General features: G+C 47.2%; 1 protein-coding gene across 1 annotated transcript; it reads right to left on the bottom strand.

Moving 5' to 3' along the window:
* Positions 1 to 319: 319 nt before the first annotated feature.
* LOC138765818 (uncharacterized) lies at positions 320 to 898 on the bottom strand. The gene has a single exon (XM_069942907.1). It carries the CDS (start codon positions 896 to 898, stop codon positions 320 to 322), a length of 579 nt encoding a protein of 192 aa, XP_069799008.1.
* Positions 899 to 24,075: the final 23,177 nt, after the last annotated feature.

The raw sequence follows: 24,075 nt of genomic DNA, 5'->3' as shown, positions 1-24,075 counted from the left end.
TCTCTGTCTTTAGTCCTTGTGTCTTTAGTCCTTGTGTCTTTAGTCCTCGTGTCTTTAGTCCTCGTGTCTTTAGTCCCCGTGTCTTTAGTCCTCGTGTCTTTAGTCCTTGTGTCTTTAGTCCTCCTGTCTTTAGTCCTTGTGTCTTTAGTCCTTGTGTCTTTAGTCTCATCTTTAGTCTCTGTCTTTAGTCCTTGTGTCTTTAGTCCCCGTGTCTTTAGTCCTCGTGTCTTTAGTCCTCGTGTCTTTAGTCCTTGTGTCTTTAGTCCTCGTGTCTTTAGTCCCCATGTCTTTAGTCCTCGTGTCCTTAGTTCTCGTGTCCTTAGTCCTTGTCTTTGGTGCTTGTGTCTTTAGACTTAGTGTCTTTAGTCCTCGTGTCTTTAGTCCTCGTATCCTTATTCCTCGTGTCTTTAGTCCCCGTGTCTTTAGTCCTCGTGTCTTTAGTCCCCGTGTCTTTAGTCCTCGTGTCTTTAGTCCTTGTTTCTTTAGTCCTCGTGTCTTTAGTCCTCGTGTCGTTAGTCCTCGTGTCTTTAGTCCTTGTGTCTTTAGTCCTCGTGTCTTTAGTCCTCGTGTCTTTAGTCCCCGTGTCTTTAGTCCTCGTGTCTTTAGTCCCCGTGTCTTTAGTCCCCGTGTCTTTAGTCCTCGTGTCTTTAGTCCTTGTTTCTTTAGTCCTCGTGTCTTTAGTCCTCGTGTCTTTAGTCCTCGTGTCTTTGGTCCTCGTGTCTTTAGTCCCCGTGTCTTTAGTCCTCGTGTCTTTAGTCCCCGTGTCTTTAGTCCTCGTGTCTTTAGTCCCCGTGTCTTTAGTCCTCGTGTCTTTAGTCCCCGTGTCTTTAGTCCTCGTGTCTTTAGTCCCCGTGTCTTTGGTCCTCGTGTCTTTGGTCCTCGTGTCTTTGATCCTCATGTCTTTAGTCCTCGTGTCTTTAGTCCTCGTGTCTTTAGTTTTCGTATCTTTAGGCTACATTCACACATCCGTAGAGCAGCCCCTGACTGCGGACCCGTGGCTGCGGCCCACAATACGATGCAGGGAAGGCCACAACCAGGATGCAGGGATTGCTGGAGAGAAGTCCAGCTCTGCCATCTTGTGACCAGATTTTGTGGATACAGAGAAGATCCCTTGATTATCTCCCCCGGCGCGGCGTACGGTCAGGGAGCGCGCTGTATACGCTGCAGTATCTGTGTCCTTTTCTATGTTACTCATCGGCTGGTTAAGAGGCCTATTAAATCCCATAATATCAGGTTCTTACTCCGAAAACACCATCACACCGCCCAGCGGAGGCGCCTGCCCACATCATACCCCTCATCATCAGCTTATAGGAAAACAACGTCGCAGCAGGAGTTCAGCTCCGAAGGTTTCTATGAGATGATCTGTGAATGGAAACATCACCATCATAACTATCCATGAGGAGAGCGGATAAATCCCTGCAAGAATGAAGCTGAGTCAGTGGACATGTACAGCGCTTCTATCATCCAGAGCGGGGGGCACCAACCTGCATCCTGCTGCTGCAACACTACAGCTTGGATAGCAAAAGGTTAATTTGGAACTCCGACAAAAAGAAAGTTATATAGAGTTAATATAAAGTTATATATGCTAATAAAAAAATCTTCCAGTACCTATCAGCTGCTGCATGTTGTGCAGGAAGTGGTATATTCTCTCCAGTCTGACACAGTGATTACACCAGTCACTGGTGTGTATTAGGCTATGTTCACACTGCGTATGAGTCTGGCTGCATTTCTTACGCTGCCGTACATGTGCAGCTGAAACTACAGGTGTGGGAAAAATCGACATGCGGCCGGATTCGTATGAACCGAGAACATACGCCCGTAGTAGAGTTATGCTTCCCTAGCTTGTTTCAAAGCGATCTGAGGCAGGTCATTTACTTGGAAATCTTCGCCCAATAAAACACACAGAACCTTTTGGATCGAAAAATCAAGTTCAATTTGGCTGGAATAAGTAATTTGTACGAGACCGCAGGGAAATCCACGGCCGTTAGTGTCAACATTTCCGTCCTCAAACAATGGTCTTGTTCATTTTTCACGGCGCCATATATGATCCGGCCGTAAGCTCATACGAAGTGTGCACTGTGCGGGCGTATATCGTATACTTTCAAGCGAACGCATCAACCTCAAAACTACGTGCGTATATTCGCGGTTCGCACTACGGCCGGACTCATACACAGTGTGAACATAGCCTTATACTGTATATAGCTGCGCATTGTAGTCACTGACTGGTGTGTATTATACTGTATATAGCTGCGCATTGTAGTGACTGACTGGTGTGTATTATACTGTATATAGCTGCACATTGTAGTTACTGACTGGTGTGTATTATACTGTATATAGCTGCGCATTGTAGTCACTGACTGGTGTGTATTATACTGTATATAGCTGCGCATTGTAGTGACTGACTGGTGTGTATTATACTGTATATAGCTGCACATTGTAGTCACTGACTGGTGTGTATTATACCGTATATAGCTGCACATTGTAGTCGCTGACTGGTGTGTATTATACTGTATATGCACATTGTAGTCACTGACTGGTGTGTATTATACTATATATGCACATTGTAGTCACTGACTGGTGTGTATTATACTGTATATAGCTGCACATTGTAGTCACTGACTGGTGTGTATTATACTGTATATAGCTGCGCATTGTAGTCACTGACTGGTGTGTATTATACTGTATATAGCTGCACATTGTAGTCACCAACTGGTGTGTATTATACTGTATATAGCTGCACATTGTAGTCGCTGACTGGTGTGTATTATACTGTATATAACTGCACATTGTAGTCGCTGACTGGTGTGTATTATACTGTATATAGCTGCACATTGTAGTCGCTGACTGGTGTGTATTATACTGTATATGCACATTGTAGTCGCTGACTGGTGTGTATTATACTGTATATGCACATTGTAGTCACTGACTGGTGTGTATTATACTGTATATAGCTGCACATTGTAGTCACTGACTGGTGTGTATTATACTGTATATAACTGAACATTGTAGTCACTGACTGGTGTGTATTATACTGTATATAGCTGCACATTGTAGTCACTGACTGGTATGTATTATACTGTATATAGCTGCGCATTGTAGTCACTGACTGGTGTGTATTATACTGTATATGCACATTGTAGTCACTGACTGGTGTGTATTATACTGTATATAGCTGCGCATTGTAGTGACTGACTGGTGTGTATTATACTGTATATAGCTGCACATTGTAGTCGCTGACTGGTGTGTATTATACTGTATATGCACATTGTAGTCACTGACTGGTGTGTATTATACTGTATATAGCTGCACATTGTAGTCACTGACTGGTGTGTATTATACTGTATATAGCTGCACATTGTAGTCACTGACTGGTGTGTATTATACTGTATATGCACATTGTAGTCGCTGACTGGTGTGTATTATACTGTATATGCACATTGTAGTCGCTGACTGGTGTGTATTATACTGTATATAGCTGCACATTGTAGTCACTGACTGGTGTGTATTATACTGTATATAACTGCGCATTGTAGTCACTGACTGGTGTGTATTATACTGTATATGCACATTGTAGTCACTGACTGGTGTGTATTATACTGTATATAACTGCGCATTGTAGTCACTGACTGGTGTGTATTATACTGTATATAGCTGCGCATTGTAGTCACTGACTGGTGTGTATTATACTGTATATGCACATTGTAGTCGCTGACTGGTGTGTATTATACTGTATATGCACATTGTAGTCGCTGACTGGTGTGTATTATACTGTATATAACTGCGCATTGTAGTCACTGACTGGTGTGTATTATACTGTATATAGCTGCGCATTGTAGTCACTGACTGGTGTGTATTATACTGTATATAGCTGCACATTGTAGTCACTGACTGGTGTGTATTATACTGTATATAGCTGCACATTGTAGTCACTGACTGGTGTGTATTATACTGTATATAGCTGCACATTGTAGTCGCTGACTGGTGTGTATTATACTGTATATAGCTGCACATTGTAGTCACTGACTGGTGTGTATTATACTGTATATAGCTGCACATTGTAGTCACTGACTGGTGTGTATTATACTGTATATAGCTGCACATTGTAGTCGCTGACTGGTGTGTATTATACTGTATATAGCTGCACATTGTAGTCGCTGACTGGTGTGTATTATACTGTATATAGCTGCACATTGTAGTCGCTGACTGGTGTGTATTATACTGTATATAGCTGCACATTGTAGTCGCTGACTGGTGTGTATTATACTGTATATAACTGCAAATTGTAGTGACTGACTGGTGTGTATTATACTGTATATAGCTGCACATTGTAGTCACTGACTGGTGTGTATTATACTGTATATAGCTGCACATTGTAGTCACTGACTGGTGTGTATTATACTGTATATGCACATTGTAGTCACTGACTGGTGTGTATTATACTGTATATGCACATTGTAGTCACTGACTGGTGTGTATTATACTGTATATGCACATTGTAGTCGCTGACTGGTGTGTATTATACTGTATATGCGCATTGTAGTCGCTGACTGGTGTGTATTATACTGTATATAGCTGCACATTGTAGTCACTGACTGGTGTGTATTATACTGTATATAACTGCACATTGTAGTCACTGACTGGTGTGTATTATACTGTATATAGCTGCACATTGTAGTTACTGACTGGTGTGTATTATACTGTATATAGCTGCACATTGTAGTTACTGACTGGTGTGTATTATACTGTATATGCACATTGTAGTTACTGACTGGTGTGTATTATACTATATATGCACATTGTAGTCACTGACTGGTGTGTATTATACTGTATATGCACATTGTAGTTACTGACTGGTGTGTATTATACTGTATATAGCTGCACATTGTAGTCACTGACTGGTGTGTATTATACTATATATGCACATTGTAGTCACTGACTGGTGTGTATTATACTGTATATGCACATTGTAGTTACTGACTGGTGTGTATTATACTGTATATAGCTGCACATTGTAGTTACTGACTGGTGTGTATTATACCGTATATAGCTGCACATTGTAGTCACTGACTGGTGTGTATTATACTGTATATAACTGCACATTGTAGTCACTGACTGGTGTGTATTATACTGTATATAGCTGCACATTGTAGTCACTGACTGGTGTGTATTATACTGTATATAGCTGTGCATTGTAGTTACTGACTGGTGTGTATTATACTGTATATAGCTGCACATTGTAGTCACTGACTGGTGTGTATTATACTGTATATAGCTGCGCATTGTAGTCGCTGACTGGTGTGTATTATACTGTATATAGCTGCACATTGTAGTCACTGACTGGTGTGTATTATACTGTATATAGCTGCACATTGTAGTCACTGACTGGTGTGTATTATACTATATATGCACATTGTAGTCACTGACTGGTGTGTATTATACTGTATATAGCTGCACATTGTAGTCACTGACTGGTGTGTATTATACTGTATATGCACATTGTAGTCGCTGACTGGTGTGTATTATACTGTATATAGCTGCACATTGTAGTCACTGACTGGTGTGTATTATACTGTATATAGCTGCACATTGTAGTCGCTGACTGGTGTGTATTATACTGTATATAGCTGCTGGGTCTCATACTATATACTGACTCGGATCTATAAGTAAATGAGGCGCCTTGTTGTAATAATTGGCGGCGACTTCTCCTGTTCGCCATCTTTGCTGTTGGAGGTTCTCGCTCTTCTCTGTAGAATTCCCCGGAGGGGATGAGCTCAGCCACCAATCACATTATATATGTTGTTCCAAGCAGCGAGAGGGAAACTCTGGCTGATCCTTATTGAGATCGATGGCTTCCCCTCCGCCCCATTGTCTGCAGCCGCCCGGGATCTTTGTAGCAGTTTGGATAAGTGGAGTTCAGAGTAATGGTGATGGTGGCGCCCTCCGCGTATCTCCACACAATAGGCTGATATATATATATATATATATATATATATATACGTGAGGATGTGCGGAGATTGCCAGATGTCAGCACATCACCCGGGGGGGGGAGGGGGTCTCGGATTCGTCATGTGACCATCGCATTATACAATCCAGACACTTTCCCTTTTGTTTTTTTAAGATTCAAAGGAGAAGAGAAGAAATGAAGAAAACAACAACAAAGAACGAGAAGAGCAGAAAGATATAAAGGAAACAAAGCCGAAACATCGGAGAAAACGTTCCATAAAGTGTAATGATCGAACAAGGTTATAAATGTGATCAAGCGATCGGGGACAGAAACGGACATGACACAGCCTCATCCACTGCTGGGGGGGACATGACACAGCCTCATCCACTGCTGGGGGGGACATGACACAGCCTCATCCACTGCTGGGGGGACATGACACAGCCTCATCCACTGCCGGGGGGGACATGACACAGCCTCATCCACTGCTGGGGGGGACATGACACAGCCTCATCCACTGCTAGGGGGGACATGACACAGCCTCATCCACTGCTGGGGGGACATGACACAGCCTCATCCACTGCTGGGGGGACATGACACAGCCTCATCCACTGCCGGGGGGGACATGACACAGCCTCATCCACTGCTGGGGGGGACATGACACAGCCTCATCCACTGCCGGGGGGGACATGACACAGCCTCATCCACTGCCGGGGGGGACATGACACAGCCTCATCCACTGCTGGGGGGGACATGACACAGCCTCATCCACTGCTGGGGGGACATGACACAGCCTCATCCACTGCTGGGGGGGACATGACACAGCCTCATCCACTGCTGGGGGGGGACATGACACAGCCTCATCCACTGCTGGGGGGACATGACACAGCCTCATCCACTGCTGGGGGGGACATGACACAGCCTCATCCACTGCTGGGGGGGACATGACACAGCCTCATCCACTGCTGGGGGGACATGACACAGCCTCATCCACTGCCGGGGGGGACATGACACAGCCTCATCCACTGCTGGGGGGACATGACACAGCCTCATCCACTGCTGGGGGGACATGACACAGCCTCATCCACTGCTGGGGGGACATGACACAGCCTCATCCACTGCTGGGGGGACATGACACAGCCTCATCCACTGCCGGGGGGGGGGGGGGGGGGGTATATGACACAGCCTCATCCACTGCCCCTGGGGGTACATGACACAGCCTCATCCACTGTTAGTGATGTCCCTGCTGACAGAGTGGTGACAGGTGATGTTAGTGATGTCCCTGCTGTCAGAGTGGTGACAGGTGATGTTAGTGATGTCACTGCTGTCAGAGTGGTGACAGGTGATGTTAGTGATGTCACTGCTGTCAGAGTGGTTACAGGTGATGTTAGTGATGTCACTGCTGTCAGGGTGGTGACAGGTGATGTTAGTGATGTCACTGCTGTCAGGGTGGTGACAGGTGATGTTAGTGATGTCACTGCTGTCAGAGTGGTGACAGGTGATGTTAGTGATGTCACTGCTGTCAGAGTTGTTACAGGTGATGTTAGTGATGTCACTGCTGTCAGGGTGGTGACAGGTGATGTTAGTGATGTCACTGCTGTCAGAGTGGTGACAGGTGATGTTAGTGATGTCACTGCTGTCAGAGTGGTGACAGGTGATGTTAGTGATGTCCCTGCTGACAGAGTGGTGACAGGTGATGTTAGTGATGTCCCTGCTGTCAGAGTGGTGACAGGTGATGTTAGTGATGTCACTGCTGTCAGAGTGGTTACAGGTGATGTTAGTGATGTCACTGCTGTCAGAGTGGTGACAGGTGATGTTAGTGATGTCACTGCTGTCAGGGTGGTGACAGGTGATGTTAGTGATGTCACTGCTGTCAGAGTGGTGACAGGTGATGTTAGTGATGTCACTGCTGTCAGAGTGGTGACAGGTGATGTTAGTGATGTCACTGCTGTCAGAGTGGTTACAGGTGATGTTAGGGATGTCACTGCTGTCAGAGTGGTGACAGGTGATGTTAGTGATGTCACTGCTGTCAGGGTGGTGACAGGTGATGTTAGTGATGTCACTGCTGTCAGAGTGGTGACAGGTGATGTTAGTGATGTCACTGCTGTCAGGGTGGTGACAGGTGATGTTAGTGATACAGAGAGGAGCACATACTCCTCTCTGCTATGCAATGAAATAGTGTTGTACAAAGTGCAATGGACTGCGCAGGCTGCACTATGTTGTGGATGATTTAAACAGTACACTGCTATAGATTATATGTAGGGGAGAAGGGGTTACTGATGCACTGTGCTGGGGGATGGTTTATACAGTACATTACTATAGATAGTATATGGGGAGAGGGGGTTACTGATGGACTGTGCTGGGGGATGATTTATACAGTACATTACTATAGATAGTATATAGGGAGAAGGGGTTACTGATGGACTGTGCTGGGGGATGGTTTATACAGTACATTACTATAGATAGTATATGGGGAGAGGGGGTTACTGATGCACTGTGCTGGGGGATGGTTTATACAGTACATTGCTATAGATAGTATATAGGGAGAAGAGGTTACTGATGCACTGTGCTGGGGGATGGTTTATTCAGTACACTACTATAGAAAGTATATGGGGAGAAGGGGTTACTGATGGACTCTGCTAGGTGATGGTCTATACAGTACATTACTATAGATAGTATATGGGAAGAAGGGGTTACTGATGGACTGTGCTGGAGGATGATTTATACAGTACATTACTATAGATAGTATATAGGGAGAAGGGGTTACTGATGCACTGTGCTGGGGATGGTTTATACAGTACATTACTATAGATAGTATATAGGGAGAAGGGGTTACTGATGCACTGTGCTGGGGGATGATTTATACAGTACATTACTATAGATAGTATATGGGGAGAAGGAGTTACTGATGGACTGTGCTGGGGGATGATTTATACAGTACATTACTATAGATAGTATATGGGGAGAGGGGGTTACTGATGCACTGTGCAGGGGGATGGTTTATACAGTACATTACTATAGATAGTATATGGGGAGAGGGGGTTACTGATGCACTGTGCTGGGGGATGATTTATACAGTACATTACTATAGATAGTATATAGGGAGAAGAGGTTACTGATGCACTGTGCTGGGGGATGGTTTATTCAGTACACTACTATAGAAAGTATATGGGGAGAAGGGGTTACTGATGCAGTGTGATGGGGATGGTTTATACAGTACACTACTATAGATAGTATATAGGGAGAGGGAGTTACTGATGGACTCTGCTAGGTGATGGTCTATACAGTACATTACTATAGATAGTATATGGGGAGAAGGGGTTACTGATGCACTGTGCTGGGGGATGATTTATACAGTACACTATAGATAGTATATAGGGAGAAGGGGTTACTGATGCACTGTGCTGGGGGATGGTTTATACAGTACACTACTATAGATAGTATAGATAATATATGGGGAGAAGGGGTTACTGATGCACTGTGCTGGGGGATGATTTATACAGTACATTACTATAGATAGTATATGGGGAGAAGGGGTTACTGATGGACTGTGCTGGGGGATGATTTATACAGTACACTACTATAGATAGTATATGGGGAGAGGGGGTTACTGATGGACTGTGCTGGGGGATGATTTATACAGTACATTACTATAGATAGTATATGGGGAGAAGGGGTTACTGATGGACTGTGCTGGGGGATGTTTATACAGTACATTACTATACATAGTATATGGGGAGAAGGGGTTACTGATGGACTGTGCTGGGGATGATTTATACAGTACATTACTATAGATAGTACATGGGGAGAAGGGGTTACTGATGGACTGTGCTGGGGGATGATTTATACAGTACATTACTATAGATAGTATATAGAGAGAAGGAGTTACTGATGCACTGTGCTGGGGGATGGTTTATACAGTACATTACTATAGATAGTATATGGGGAGAAGGAGTTACTGATGCACTGTGCTGGGGGATGGTTTATAAAGTACATTACTATACATAGTATATGGGGAGAAGGGGTTACTGATGGACTGTGCTGGGGGATGATTTATACAGTACATTACTATAGATAGTATATAGGGAGAAGGGGTTACTGATGCACTGTGCTGGGGGATGATTTATACAGTACATTACTATAGATGGCTGTGGGAGAAAAAGTGTAAATAATGGACTATGTGGGGGATGAATTATACAGTACATTATTATAGATGGCATGTGGATGGATAAGGGGTTAATGATGGACTGTACAGGGGATGATTTGCACAGTACATTACTATAGGTGTCGTGGGGTAGCAGAGGTTACCATTGGACTGAATCTGAAAAGTGCTATGTGAGCAGAAAGGAAAGAAATAGCAGCAGTATAGCACAGGAAGCTAAGCCCCACCCCCACTTCCTGTGTTCTGTCCTGATCTAGCTGAAACTAGAGACAGATTTCCCCTGACAACAGAGAAAGAAGCGCCAGCTTCGAAACGTGGCAGACATGACCTCTCCATATGCGGTTTCGTGAGTGTTATCAGTATCCTAATGTGAACATGGACTAACCCGGCTGGGCTATACTCCTGTAATCAGCGCAATTTTTATCTGAGCACAAAGTGGTGAATTCTTGTTACCTTTTCTGAATAAATCATGAATCATGTAAAACACCTGTGTGTCATTTGCTATGGGATTGCCTACGGGAGTGCAGGCTCCTATTCACACACGGAGAGGAGAAAAAAGCGCTTTGTTAAAATGCTGGAGTATAGAAATGATGCCCATGTGACCATTTGGGGAGGAGCCTCTGAGCGTCCAATCCTGTGCAGTGACCTCTGCAGGCCATTTGTAGTACTACACACAACTCTCCAAGGGAATGGCTAGCTGCATAATACACAGATGATTGGAGGGGTGGGATCAGGCAGTGGGGGCTCAGCTCTAATCCGCCTAGTCTCATGATACATGTATCTTATGGTCCCAGGCCCCGTCCGATGTCTCCACGGCCGCTTCACGTACTGGCTGATGAGCGGATGGACAATCTCCACTGACACGGAACAATGACTTGTTTTACTGCCCGCGGTTTGTTTGGCTTCTAGTTGTCGGGCCCCGGGCCCCGGCGTCGGCTCACCAGACGGAAGAATGAGAGATAATATAGGGATGGAGGGCGTCAGCAAGCTGGCATCTGCTGGGACTCCTAATCATGCCGCCTGCCACTAAACATGTCAGCACTGTGAGGGGCACCATACATATCTGTGAGGGGCTCTGTGGTATGGTGGTCTCATCCTCAGCAGGGTGGGCACTGTATTATGGTGGTCTCATCCTCAGCAGGGTGGGCACTGTGGTATGGTGGTCTCGTCCTCGGCAGGGTGGGCACTGTATTATGGTGGTCTCATCCTCAGCAGGGTGGGCACTGTGGTATGGTGGTCTCGTCCTCGGCAGGGTGGGCACTGTGTTATGGTGGTCTCGTCCTCGGCAGGGTGGGCACTGTGTTATGGTGGTCTCGTCCTCGGCAGGGTGGGCACTGTGTTATGGTGGTCTCATCCTCGGCAGGGTGGGCACTGTGTTGTGGTGGTCTCATCCTCGGCAGGGTGGGCACTGTGTTGTGGTGGTCTCGTCCTCGGCAGGGTGGGCACTGTATTATGGTGGTCTCATCCTCGGCAGGGTGGGCACTGTGTTGTGATGGTCTCGTTCTCGGCAGGGTGGGCACTGTATTATAGTGGTCTCGTCCTCGGCAGGGTGGGCACTGTGTTATGGTGGTCTCGTCCTCGGCAGGGTGGGCACTGTGTTATGGTGGTCTCATCCTCGGCAGGGTGGGCACTGTGTTGTGGTGGTCTCATCCTCGGCAGGGTGGGCACTGTGTTGTGGTGGTCTCGTCCTCGGCAGGGTGGGCACTGTATTATGGTGGTCTCATCCTCGGCAGGGTGGGCACTGTGTTGTGATGGTCTCGTTCTCGGCAGGGTGGGCACTGTGTTGTGATGGTCTCGTTCTCGGCAGGGTGGGCACTGTGTTATGGTGGTCTCGTTCTCAGCAGGGTGGGCACTGTATTGTGATGGTCTCGTCCTCGGCAGGGTGGGCACTGTATTATGGTGGTCTCATCCTCGGCAGGGTGGGCACTGTGTTGTGATGGTCTCGTTCTCGGCAGGGTGGGCACTGTGTTGTGATGGTCTCGTTCTCGGCAGGGTGGGCACTGTGTTATGGTGGTCTCGTTCTCGGCAGGGTGGGCACTGTGTTATGGTGGTCTCGTCCTCGGCAGGGTGGGCACTGTGTTATGGTGGTCTCGTTCTCGGCAGGGTGGGCACTGTGTTATAGTGGTCTCATCCTCGGCAGGGTGGGGACTGTGTTGTGGTGGTCTCGTTCTCGGCAGGGTGGGCACTGTATTGTGGTGGTCTCGTTTTTAGGCAGGGTGGGCACTGTGTTATGGTGGTCTCGTTCTCGGCAGGGTGGGCACTGTGTTGTGGTGGTCTCGTTCTCGGCAGGGTGGGCACTGTGTTATGGTGGTCTCGTTCTCGGCAGGATGGGCACTGTGTTATGGTGGTCTCGTTCTCGGCAGGGTGGGCACTGTGTTATGGTGGTCTCGTTCTCTGCAGGGTGGGCACTGTGTTGTGGTGGTCTCGTCCTCAGCAGGGTGGGCACTGTGTTATAGTGGTCTCGTTCTCGGCAGGGTGGGCACTGTGTTATGGTGGTCTCGTTCTCGGCAGGGTGGGCACTGTGTTATAGTGGTCTCGTCCTCGGCAGGGTGGGCACTGTATTATAGTGGTCTCGTCTTCGGCAGGGTGGGCACTGTATTATAGTGGTCTCGTCCTCGGCAGGGTGGGCACTGTATTATGGTGGTCTCATCCTCAGCAGGGTGGGCACTGTGTTATAGTGGTCTCGTCCTCAGCAGGGTGGGCACTGTGTTGTGGTGGTCTCATTCTCGGCAGGGTGGGCACTGTATTGTGGTGGTCTCATCCTCAGCAGGGTGGGCACTGTGTTATAGTGGTCTCGTCCTCGGCAGGGTGGGCACTGTGTTATAGTGGTCTCGTCCTCAGCAGGGTGGGCACTGTGTTATAGTGGTCTCGTCCTCGGCAGGGTGGGCACTGTGTTATGGTGGTCTCGTCCTCAGCAGGGTGGGCACTGTGTTATAGTGGTCTCGTCCTCAGCAGGGTGGGCACTGTGTTATGGTGGTCTCGTCCTCAGCAGGGTGGGCACTGTATTATAGTGGCCTCGTTCTCGGCAGGGTGGGCACTGTGTTATAGTGGTCTCGTCCTCGGCAGGGTGGGCACTGTATTATAGTGGTCTCGTCCTCAGCAGGGTGGGCACTGTATTATAGTGGTCTCGTCCTCAGCAGGGTGGGCACTGTGGTACGGTGGCCTCGTTCTCGGCAGGGTGGGCACTGTGTTGTGGTGGTCTCGTTCTCGGCAGGGTGGGCACTGTATTGTGGTGGTCTCGTCCTCAGCAGGGTGGGCACTGTATTGTGGTGGTCTCGTTCTCGGCAGGGTGGGCACTGTGTTATGGTGGTCTTGTTCTCGGCAGGGTGGGCACTGTGTTATGGTGGTCTCGTTCTCGGCAGGGTGGGCACTGTGTTATGGTGGTCTCGTTCTCGGCAGGGTGGGCACTGTGTTATAGTGGTCTCATCCTCGGCAGGGTGGGCACTGTGGTATGGTGGTCTCGTTCTCGGCAGGGTGGGCACTGTGTTATGGTGGTCTCGTTCTCGGCAGGGTGGGCACTGTGTTATGGTGGTCTCGTTCTCGGCAGGGTGGGCACTGTGTTATGGTGGTCTCGTTCTCGGCAGGGTGGGCACTGTGTTATGGTGGTCTCGTTCTCGGCAGGGTGGGCACTGTGTTATGGTGGTCTCGTTCTCGGCAGGGTGGGCACTGTATTGTGGTGGTCTCGTTCTCGGCAGGGTGGGCACTGTATTGTGGTGGTCTCGTTCTCGGCAGGGTGGGCACTGTATTGTGGTGGTCTCGTTCTCGGCAGGGTGGGCACTGTGGTACGGTGGCCTCGTTCTCGGCAGGGTGGGCACTGTGTTGTGGTGGTCTCGTTCTCGGCAGGGTGGGCACTGTATTGTGGTGGTCTCGTCCTCAGCAGGGTGGGCACTGTATTGTGGTGGTCTCGTTCTCGGCAGGGTGGGCACTGTGTTATGGTGGTCTCGTTCTCGGCAGGGTGGGCACTGTGTTATGGTGGTCTCGTTCTCGGCAGGGTGGGCACTGTGTTATGGTGGTCTCGTTCTCGGCAGGGTGGGCACTGTGTTATAGTGGTCTCATCCTCGGCAGGGTGGGCACTGTGGTATGGTGGTCTCGTTCTCGGCAGGGTGGGCACTGTGTTATGGTGGTCTCGTTCTCGGCAGGGTGGGCACTGTGTTATGGTGGTCTCGTTCTCGGCAGGGTGGGCACTGTGTTATGGTGGTCTCGTCCTCGGCACGGTGGGCACTGTGGTATGGTGGTCTCGTCCTCAGCAGGGTGGGCACTGTGTTATGGTGTTCTCGTTCTCGGCAGGGTGGGCACTGTATTGTGGTGGTCTCGTTCTCGGCAGGGTGGGCACTGTGTTATGGTGGTCTCGTTCTCGGCAGGGTGGGCACTGTATTGTGGTGGTCTCGTTCTCGGCAGGGTGGGCACTGTATTGTGGTGGTCTCGTTCTCGGCAGGGTGGGCACTGTGTTATGGTGGTCTCGTTCTCGGCAGGGTGGGCACTGTGTTATGGTGGTCTCGTTCTCAGCAGGGTAAGCACTGTGTTGTGGTGGTCTCGTTCTCGGCAGGGTAAGCACTGTGTTGTGGTGGTCTCGTTCTCGGCAGGGTGGGCACTGTGTTGTGGTGGTCTTGTTCTCGGCAGGGTGGGCACTGTGTTGTGGTGGTCTCGTTCTCGGCAGGGTGGGCACTGTGTTATAGTGGTCTCGTTCTCGGGAGGGTGGGCACTGTGTTATGGTGGTCTCGTTCTCGGGAGGGTGGGCACTGTGTTATGGTGGTCTCGTTCTCGGCAGGGTGGGCACTGTGTTATGGTGGTCTCGTTCTCGGCAGGGTGGGCACTGTGTTGTGGTGGTCTCGTTCTCGGCAGGGTGGGCACTGTATTATGGTGGTCTCGTTCTCGGCAGGGTGGGCACTGTATTGTGGTGGTCTCGTTCTCGGCAGGGTGGGCACTGTATTGTGGTGGTCTCGTTCTCGGCAGGGTGGGCACTGTATTATGGTGGTCTCGTTCTCGGCAGGGTGGGCACTGTATTGTGGTGGTCTCGTTCTCGGCAGGGTGGGCACTGTATTGTGGTGGTCTCGTTCTCGGCAGGGTGGGCACTGTATTGTGGTGGTCTCGTTCTCGGCAGGGTGGGCACTGTATTGTGGTGGTCTCGTTCTCGGCAGGGTGGGCACTGTATTATGGTGGTCTCGTTCTCGGCAGGGTGGGCACTGTATTGTGGTGGTCTCGTTCTCGGCAGGGTGGGCACTGTATTGTGGTGGTCTCGTTCTCGGCAGGGTGGGCACTGTATTGTGGTGGTCTCGTTCTCGGCAGGGTGGGCACTGTATTGTGGTGGTCTCGTTCTCGGCAGGGTGGGCACTGTGTTATGGTGGTCTCGTTCTCGGCAGGGTGGGCACTGTATTGTGGTGGTCTCGTTCTCGGCAGGGTGGGCACTGTGTTATAGTGGTCTCGTTCTCGGCAGGGTGGGCACTGTATTGTGGTGGTCTCGTTCTCGGCAGGGTGGGCACCAGCTTCGCTCAGATGATGAAGAACCTTGAGTTTAATTGGTAACAATTTCAGCCCGGATTAGACAAGGACAGATGACTCATATGATTTGATTCCATACTTCGCTCCAGCGCCCCCCCCCCCCCCCCCCCCGCTCACAGATGTCAGTGGAAGCTGCTCATCTGTCTCCGCCGCCGCAGCCACTGAATTCCCCCAGCGCTCTCTTGTCACGCAAGTTTTAAGGACCCAAGTTCAAGATTTTCAGCAGACGACCGGGAAATTCATAACAGGCGACCAGCAAAGCAAAAGCAAATGGCTGAGAGCAATGAGGCAGAGGGAGCGGAGCGCGGCATCACCGAACATCCCGCCATCCCACCGACACAGCCATCATTTAACCCCTTATGCTATAATGTACTATAAGGTTACCATCCCTCACAGGGCGGATTCCAATATGTCCCCAAATATAAGTGATAAAGTATATACCGCCATACAGCACCGCCATCACTATGTCCCCAAATATAAGTGATAAAGTATATACCGCCATACAGCGACGCCATCACTATGTCATTAAATATAAGTGATAAAGTATATACCGCCATATAGCGCCGCCATCACTATGTCACTAAATATAAGTGATAAAATATATACCGCCATACAATGCCGCCATCACTATGACCCTAAATATAAGTGATAAAGTATATACCGCCATACAGTGTCGCCATCACTATGTCCCCAAATATAAGTAATAAGGTATATACCGCCATACAGTGACGCCATCACTATGTCACTAAATATAAGTGATAAAGTATATACCGCCATATAGCGCCGCCATCACTATGTCACTAAATATAAGTGATAAAGTATATACCGCCATACAATGCCGCCATCACTATGACCCTAAATATAAGTGATAAGGTATATACCGCCATACAGTGACCCCATCACTATGTCACTAAATATAAGTGATAAAGTATATACCGCCATACAGCACCGCCATCACTATGTCACTAAATATAAGTATAAAGTATATACCGCCGTACAGCGCCACCATCACTATGTCCCTAAATATAAGTGATAAAGTATATACCGCCATACAGCGCCACCATCACTATGTTCCTAAATATAAGTGATAAGGTATATACCGCCATACAGCGCCACCATCACTATGTCCCTAAATATAGATAAGGTATATACCGCCATACAGCGCCACCATCACTATGTCCCTAAATATAGATAAGGTATATACCGCCATACAGTGCCGCCATCACTATGACCCCAATTATAAGTGATAAAATATATACCGCCATACAGCGCCACCATCACTATGTCCCTAAATATAGATAAGGTATATACCGCCATACAGCGCCACCATCACTATGTCCCTAAATATAGATAAGGTATATACCGCCATACAGCGCCACCATCACTATGTCCCTAAATATAGATAAGGTATATACCGCCATACAACGCGGCCATCACTATGACCCTAAATATAGATAAGGTATATACCGCCATACAGCGCCACCATCACTATGTCCCTAAATATAGATAAGGTATATACCGCCATACAGTGCCGCCATCACTATGACCCCAAATATAAGTGATAAAGTATATACCGCCATACAGCGCCACCATCACTATGTCCCTAAATATAGATAAGGTATATACCGCCATACAGCGCCACCATCACTATGTCCCCAAATATAGATAAGGTATATACCGCCATACAGCGCCACCATCACTATGTCCCTAAATATAGATAAGGTATATACCGCCATACAAAGCGGCCATCACTATGACCCTAAATATAGATAAGGTATATACCACCATACAGCGCCACCATCACTATGTCCCTAAATATAGATAAGGTATATACCGCCATACAACGCCGCCATCACTGTGATGTGGACCAGAGGACCTGCGCGGTGGTACACGGGGCAATATGGCTTGATCAATTCATATACAGACACTCTGGTGTTGATTTTTAATATAGGCCTAGCGGCATTAGTATCAGCCATAGATGGGATGTGCAGCGGTTCCATTCTCTCCAGTTCGTATTATAGTAGTTATATTCCTGTATATAGGAGCAGTATTATAGTAGTTATATTCCTGTATATAGGAGAAGTATTATAGTAGTATATTCCTGTATATAGGGAGCAGTATTATAGTAGTTATATTCCTGTATATAGGAGCTGTATTATAGTAGTTATATTCCTGTATATAGGAGCAGTATTATAGTAGTTATATTCCTGTATATAGAAGCAGTATTATAGTAGTTATATTCTTGTATATAGGAGCAGTATTATAGTAGTTATATTCCTGTATATAGGAGCAGTATTATAGTAGTTATATTCCTGTATATAGGAGCAGTATTATAGTAGTTATATTCCTGTATATAGGAGCAGTATTATAGTAGTTATATTCCTGTATATAGGAGCAGTATTATAGTAGTTATATTCCTGTATATAGGAGAAGTATTATAGTAGTATATTCCTGTATATAGGAGCAGTATTATAGCAGTTATATTCCTGTATATAGGGGGCAGTATTATAGTAGTTATATTCCTGTAGATAGGTGCAGTATTATAGTAGTTATATTCTTGTATATAGAAGCAGTATTATAGTAGTTATATTCCTGTATATAGGAGCAGTATTATAGTAGTTATATTCTTGTATATAGGAGCAGTATTATAGTAGTTATATTCCTGTATATAGGAGCAGTATTATAGTCATCATATACAGACACTCTGGTGTTGATTTTTAATATAGGCCTAGCGGCATTGGTATCAGCCATAGATGGGATTTGCAGCCGTTCCATTCTCTCCAGTTCGTGTTTTGCAATTCTCCCTCTCTGAACAGCTAGCACTCCTTTATAAGACCCACATGACCAAAATTAGCAGGATATGCCTGTGCTCACATGTCTGGACCCTATGTCTTCCCCATTCTGTGAGAGCAGCAATGGTAAGTGTAATACCATATCCATACTTGTGTCGTTTGGGGGCAGCCTTCCCCGCCGGTGGTGCTGGCTGGGTTTTGGTGGGGCTTTTTGGGTCTGGTCCTGTGACATTGGGGTTGAAGGGCCGTTCCATGGCCTCCCTTCCCTGCACGTGCACGCTTTGCGGGGTTGGCGGTCACTGACCGACACGGTGTGGAGTTAGCGTAGGGACCCGTGTGGACCAGAGGACCTGCGCGGTGGTACACGGGGCAATATGGCTTGATCAATTCATATACAGACACTCTGGTGTTGATTTTTAATATAGGCCTAGCGGCATTAGTATCAGCCATAGATGGGATGTGCAGCCGTTCCATTCTCTCCAGTTCGTGTGCCGCCATCACTATGACCCTAAATATAGATAAGGTATATACCACCATACAGTGCTGCCATCACTATGACCCCAAATATACGTGATAAAGTATATACCGCCATACAGCACCACCATCACTATGACCCTAAAAATAAGTGATAAGGTATATACCGCAATACAGTGCCGCCATCACTATGACCCCAAATATAAGTGATAAAGTATATACCGCCATACAGCGCCGCCATCACTATGACCCTAAATATAGATAAGGTATATACCGCCATACAGCGCCGCCATCACTATGTCCCCAAATATAAGTGATAAAGTATATACAGCTTCCATAATACTGTTCTGATATTACTGTTATATAAAGGGGATAAATAATACTGAAATATATGAAACGTCAGGGCCGGACTGGGACTAAAAATCGGCCCTGGCATTTCAAAGTACACAGGCCTACTCAAATCCAGAAAAGTTGTAATAAAAAGCGATCAAAAAGTCACATATGTGCAATGAAGGTACCGATAGAAAGATCACATCATGGCGCTAAAAATGACACCTGACACAGCCGCATAGACCAAAGGATAAAAGCGCTATAAGTCGGGGAATGGAGCGGTTATAATGAACATTTACTTTAAAAAAAAAAAGTTTTAATTTTTTAAAAGCCATAAAAAAAAGAAAAGTTGTACAAGTTACATATCGTTGTAATCGTAACAACTTGAGGTATATGTATAAGAAGTCAGTTTTACCCCAGGGCAAATGACAAACACAAAACCTCCCCAAATTAAGAAAATGCTCTTTTTTTTTTTTTTCAATTTCACCACACATTGAATTTTTTCCTGGTTTCGCAGTGTACTTTATGCAAAAATTCAGCCCGTCATTGCAAAGTACAATTAGTGACACAGAAAATAAGGGCTCATGCGGGTTTCTAGGTGGACAAATGCAAGTGCTATGTATGGCCTATTATACACAAGGAGGGAAAAACAAAAAGGCAAAAATGGAAATTGGTCCGGTCTTTAAGGGGTTATAGACCTTCATGTACTGTTGGGAGTTGCAGTTCTCACAATACTTTTTTTTTTTTTATTTTGTTGGGAGAACTACAACTTCCAGCTGTTCCTGACGGTCTAAAAATGTCAGGGCATGCTGGGAGGTCTAGCTCACAACTTTACATTATAATCTTTTTTTTAATCCCAGGGGCCCAGTTAAGCTTCCACACTTATAGTAGAAGTGTCCACACTTATATTAGAAGCGTCCACACTTATAGTAGAAGCGTCCACACTTATAGTAGAAGCTTCTACACTTATAGTAGAAGCGTCCACACTTATAGTAGAAGCGTCCACACTTATATTAGAAGCGTCCACACTTATATTAGAAGCTTCCACACTTCTATTAGAAGCTTCCACACTTCTATTAGAAGCTTCCACACTTCTATTAGAAGCTTTCAAGCCTACATAAAAGTAATTTTTATTTTATATTTTTACTACCTGCTGCTCCTATGCTGCTCTCTCTGTACAAACTGCAGCTCTGCTCCTCACTACCTGCTTCTCCTATGCTGCTCTCTCTGTACAAACTGCAGCTCTGCTCCTCACTACCTGCTTCTCCTATGCTGCTCTCTCTGTACAAACTGCAGCTCTGCTCCTCACTACCTGCTTCTCCTATGCTGCTCTCTGCAGCTCTGCTCCTCACTACCTGTTTCTCCTATGCTGCTCTCTGCAGCTCTGCTCCTCACTACCTGCTGCTGCTTGTGACAGGACAGGTGGGAATCAGTAAGTGGCGGCCGCCGGGAACAGGATCAGGGGCGGGGGCGGTGCTTAGAAAGTAAGGGCAGCGCTGGGGATGTGAGGGAGTGGGAGGAGACGTAGGCCCGTCACAGTAGGCGGGCCAAAGACGGGACTAACAGACAGGCGCTGTCTGGCAAATTTTAGCCTAGGGGGCAAGGACATAGCGCTGGCCCATGAGTAGCAACCAATCGTCAGGGGACATTCATATTTCATATGTACTTAATCCAAATTTGATGGATTATGATGGTTATGGATTATGGATTTGATGGTTATGGATTTTAGGAATTTATGTTGATGAAATCAGCACCATCAAATCTGCAACGGATTAAATAAGTGTGAAAGACTCTTAAAGGGGTTATCTAAGAATACAAAAAAAAAATCACAGCTACTTTCCTCAGGTTGGGTGTGGTATTACAATTAGGCTTTAGTCACGTCAATAGAACTGAGCTGCAAAACCCACACCCAAACTGAGGACCATACTGGGAGAAATGTTTTTCTAGGCCTGGTTAAACCCTTTATAGAAAATCTGTGAAGTCTATATATAAGGTTCAGATCAACCGATCCCAGTGGACAAGTGCTGGGGAGATAGAAGTGACTGGACATTTAGTGCTGCTGATCACTCTAAGGGCCCATTTACACAGAACGATTGTCTGCCAAAGATTTGAAGCCAAAACCAGGAATGAAAAGAGGAGAAATCTCAGTCTTTCCTTTATGACCTGATCTGTTTATAGTCTGTTTCTGGCTTTGGCTTCAAATCTTTGGCAGATAATCTGTCAGATAATCTTTCTGTCTAAAGGTTTAATATCATCCGTTAGCAGCTGAAGTGTCATAGGGGCGGAGCCCAGCAGCAGCATCTCCCTACCCTGCTTCTTCCTGCTCTCATTGACATACAGGGCGGTGCTGCCACTGCTGTCACTGTGACACTTCAGCTGCTTCTGAAAAGGGCAATATTAAACGCTTACAAAAGGCGACTAAAGGTCCTGCGACTAAAGGTCCTGTGACTACATCTCCCATCTGCAGCTGTGATCTGACATATTCCCTCTAAGGGCTTATCCAGGATTCAAAAACATGGCTGCTTTTTTCCCCAAAAACTGAATACTGAATACTGAATAAAATCCACTATATAAACACAAGTATTACCAATGATACTAATATCCACAGGGCAAATAATACACCATGACCACTACCATCTTCATTACACAGTAACTGGATACCACTGTGCTGTTATTGTACAGAATCCACTATAAAAAGACAAATATTCTCCCTAAGCAGTGACAATACAGAGGTAGATCCAGCCTACACAGGTTCTATAGATGTTATACGTGATAATAGTGCAGCTACATTCAGTGACTCACAGGGGGCGTCTTCTCTGCATGAATTGCCTGTGATGTTTTTGCTAATCATAGTTAATCATTTTTCCTTTTCTTCTCCACCTGGCCCGGCTATCACGAAGACTTCTCCAGTCATCTCCATAGAATCTATCAGACAAACATTTTAGGCTCCTCATTCCAGCACCATGCTATTTTCTTTACAAAGTCCTCATGTGTATTGCTTCACACAGTTACATTGCTCCTCTGTGCTCCCATATATGCAATAAGGCCCAGTTTGAGCCTCCCAATAGTGGCCAGGTCCCTCTATGTTCCCATATATCATTAGGCCGCTTTGTTCCCTATATACTACAGGCCCCCCTCTGTGCTGTCATGTAGTAATAGGCTTCTGTCTGCTCTGCCTCCGTACAGTATTACGCCACTCTTTTATGCCCCCTCTGTGCACAATATAGCAGTTTGACCCTCTTTGTGCCCCATATGTCCTCTTTGTGCTTCCATATAGGCTTCTTCCTTAATCTCACATAGTATTAGGCCCCCTCTGTGCCTGCAGAAACTATAGGTCCCTAGTGCCTCCATATAGTATAGACCCCTTCTGTGCAGAAGTCCCCATTTAGTACAATCCCCTGCTGTGCAGCAATCACCCTATCGTATAGGTCCTCACTGTGCAACAAAATCCATATAGTATGGTCCCCCTCTGTAGTGTAGCCCCCCTCCTCCTGTGCAGCAGCCTCATATAGTATAGCCCCCTCCGTATGCAGCAACCCCATGTAGTACAGCCCTGCTCCATTGTGCTGTAGCAGCCCCAGGTAGTGAAGCCCCGCGTGTAACCCTCACATAGTATAGGCCTCTCAGAGTAGTCCCCACATAGTATAGCCCCCCCATACCTTTGTTGCCCCCACATTGTATCAGCCCCCAGTGTAGCCCCAACATAGTGTAGCTCCCACATAGTATAGGCCCCCTGTGTAGCCCCTCATAGTATAGGCCCCTTTGTATCCCCCACATAGTATAGACCCCTGTGTAGCCCCCACATAATATAGCCCTCCCCCATGTAGCCCCCCCCCATAGTATAGGCCTCCCCCTGTGTACCCCCCCCATAGTATAGGCCCCTCTATAGCCCCCACATTGTATAGTCCTAGCCCATGTAGCCCCCCCATAATATAGCCCCCACATTGTATAGCCCTACCCCCTGTAGCCCCCATAGTATAGGCCCCTTTGTAACCCCCACATAGTATAGACCCCCCTCTGTGTAGCCCCCACATAGTATAGACCTCCCCCTGTGTAGTCCCCCATAGTATAGGCCCCTTTGTAGCCCCCACATTGTATATACCTCCCCCATGTAACCCCCCCATAATATAACCCCCACATTGTATAGCCCTACCCCCTGTATCCCCCCATAGTATAGGCCCCTCTGTAGCCCCTACATAGTATAGACCCCCCTCTGTGTAGCCCCCACATAGTATAGGCCTCTCCCTGTGTAGCCCCCCATAGTATAGGCCCCTTTGTAGCCCCCACATAGTATACCACCCTGTGTAGCCCCCACATAGTTGAGCACTCCCCTTGTGTAGCCCCCATAGCATAGGTCCCTCTGTAGCCCCCACATAGTATAGACCCTCCCCTCTGTGTAGCCCCCATAGTATAGGCCCATTTGCAGACCTACATAGTATACCCCCTGTGTAGCCCCCCCATAGCATACCCCCATGTAGCCCCCATACAGTATACCCCCCATGTAGCCCCCATACAGTATACCCCCATGTAGCCCCCACAAAGTATAGCCCTCCTCATGTAGCCCCCCCATATAATAAGCCCCTTTGTAGCCCCCCACATTGCAGCATGTGAAAAATTATAAAATACACTCACCTCTCCTGGATCCAGCAGCAGCGTCTCCCTCCGAAGTGGCAGCTGATGTTACATGCTCAGCTCACTGCTCCAGGCCCGCAGCGTCCGATCTTCTTTCATCTCCTCCTAGGTGGCCGGCGCGCGACGTCATCGCGGCTCCCGTCACGTGTCCGCAGCCGAGCAGGAAATGAGGAGTTCGGGCGCCGCGGGGCTGGAGCAGTGAGCTTCCGGGACAGTGTGTGTGGTAAGCCCCTGCAGTTGCCAGA

This window comes from Dendropsophus ebraccatus, chromosome 10 (assembly GCF_027789765.1).
Source record: "Dendropsophus ebraccatus isolate aDenEbr1 chromosome 10, aDenEbr1.pat, whole genome shotgun sequence".
NCBI classification, from domain to species: Eukaryota; Metazoa; Chordata; class Amphibia; order Anura; family Hylidae; genus Dendropsophus; species Dendropsophus ebraccatus.
This window is presented reverse-complemented; position numbering and strand designations above follow the sequence as displayed.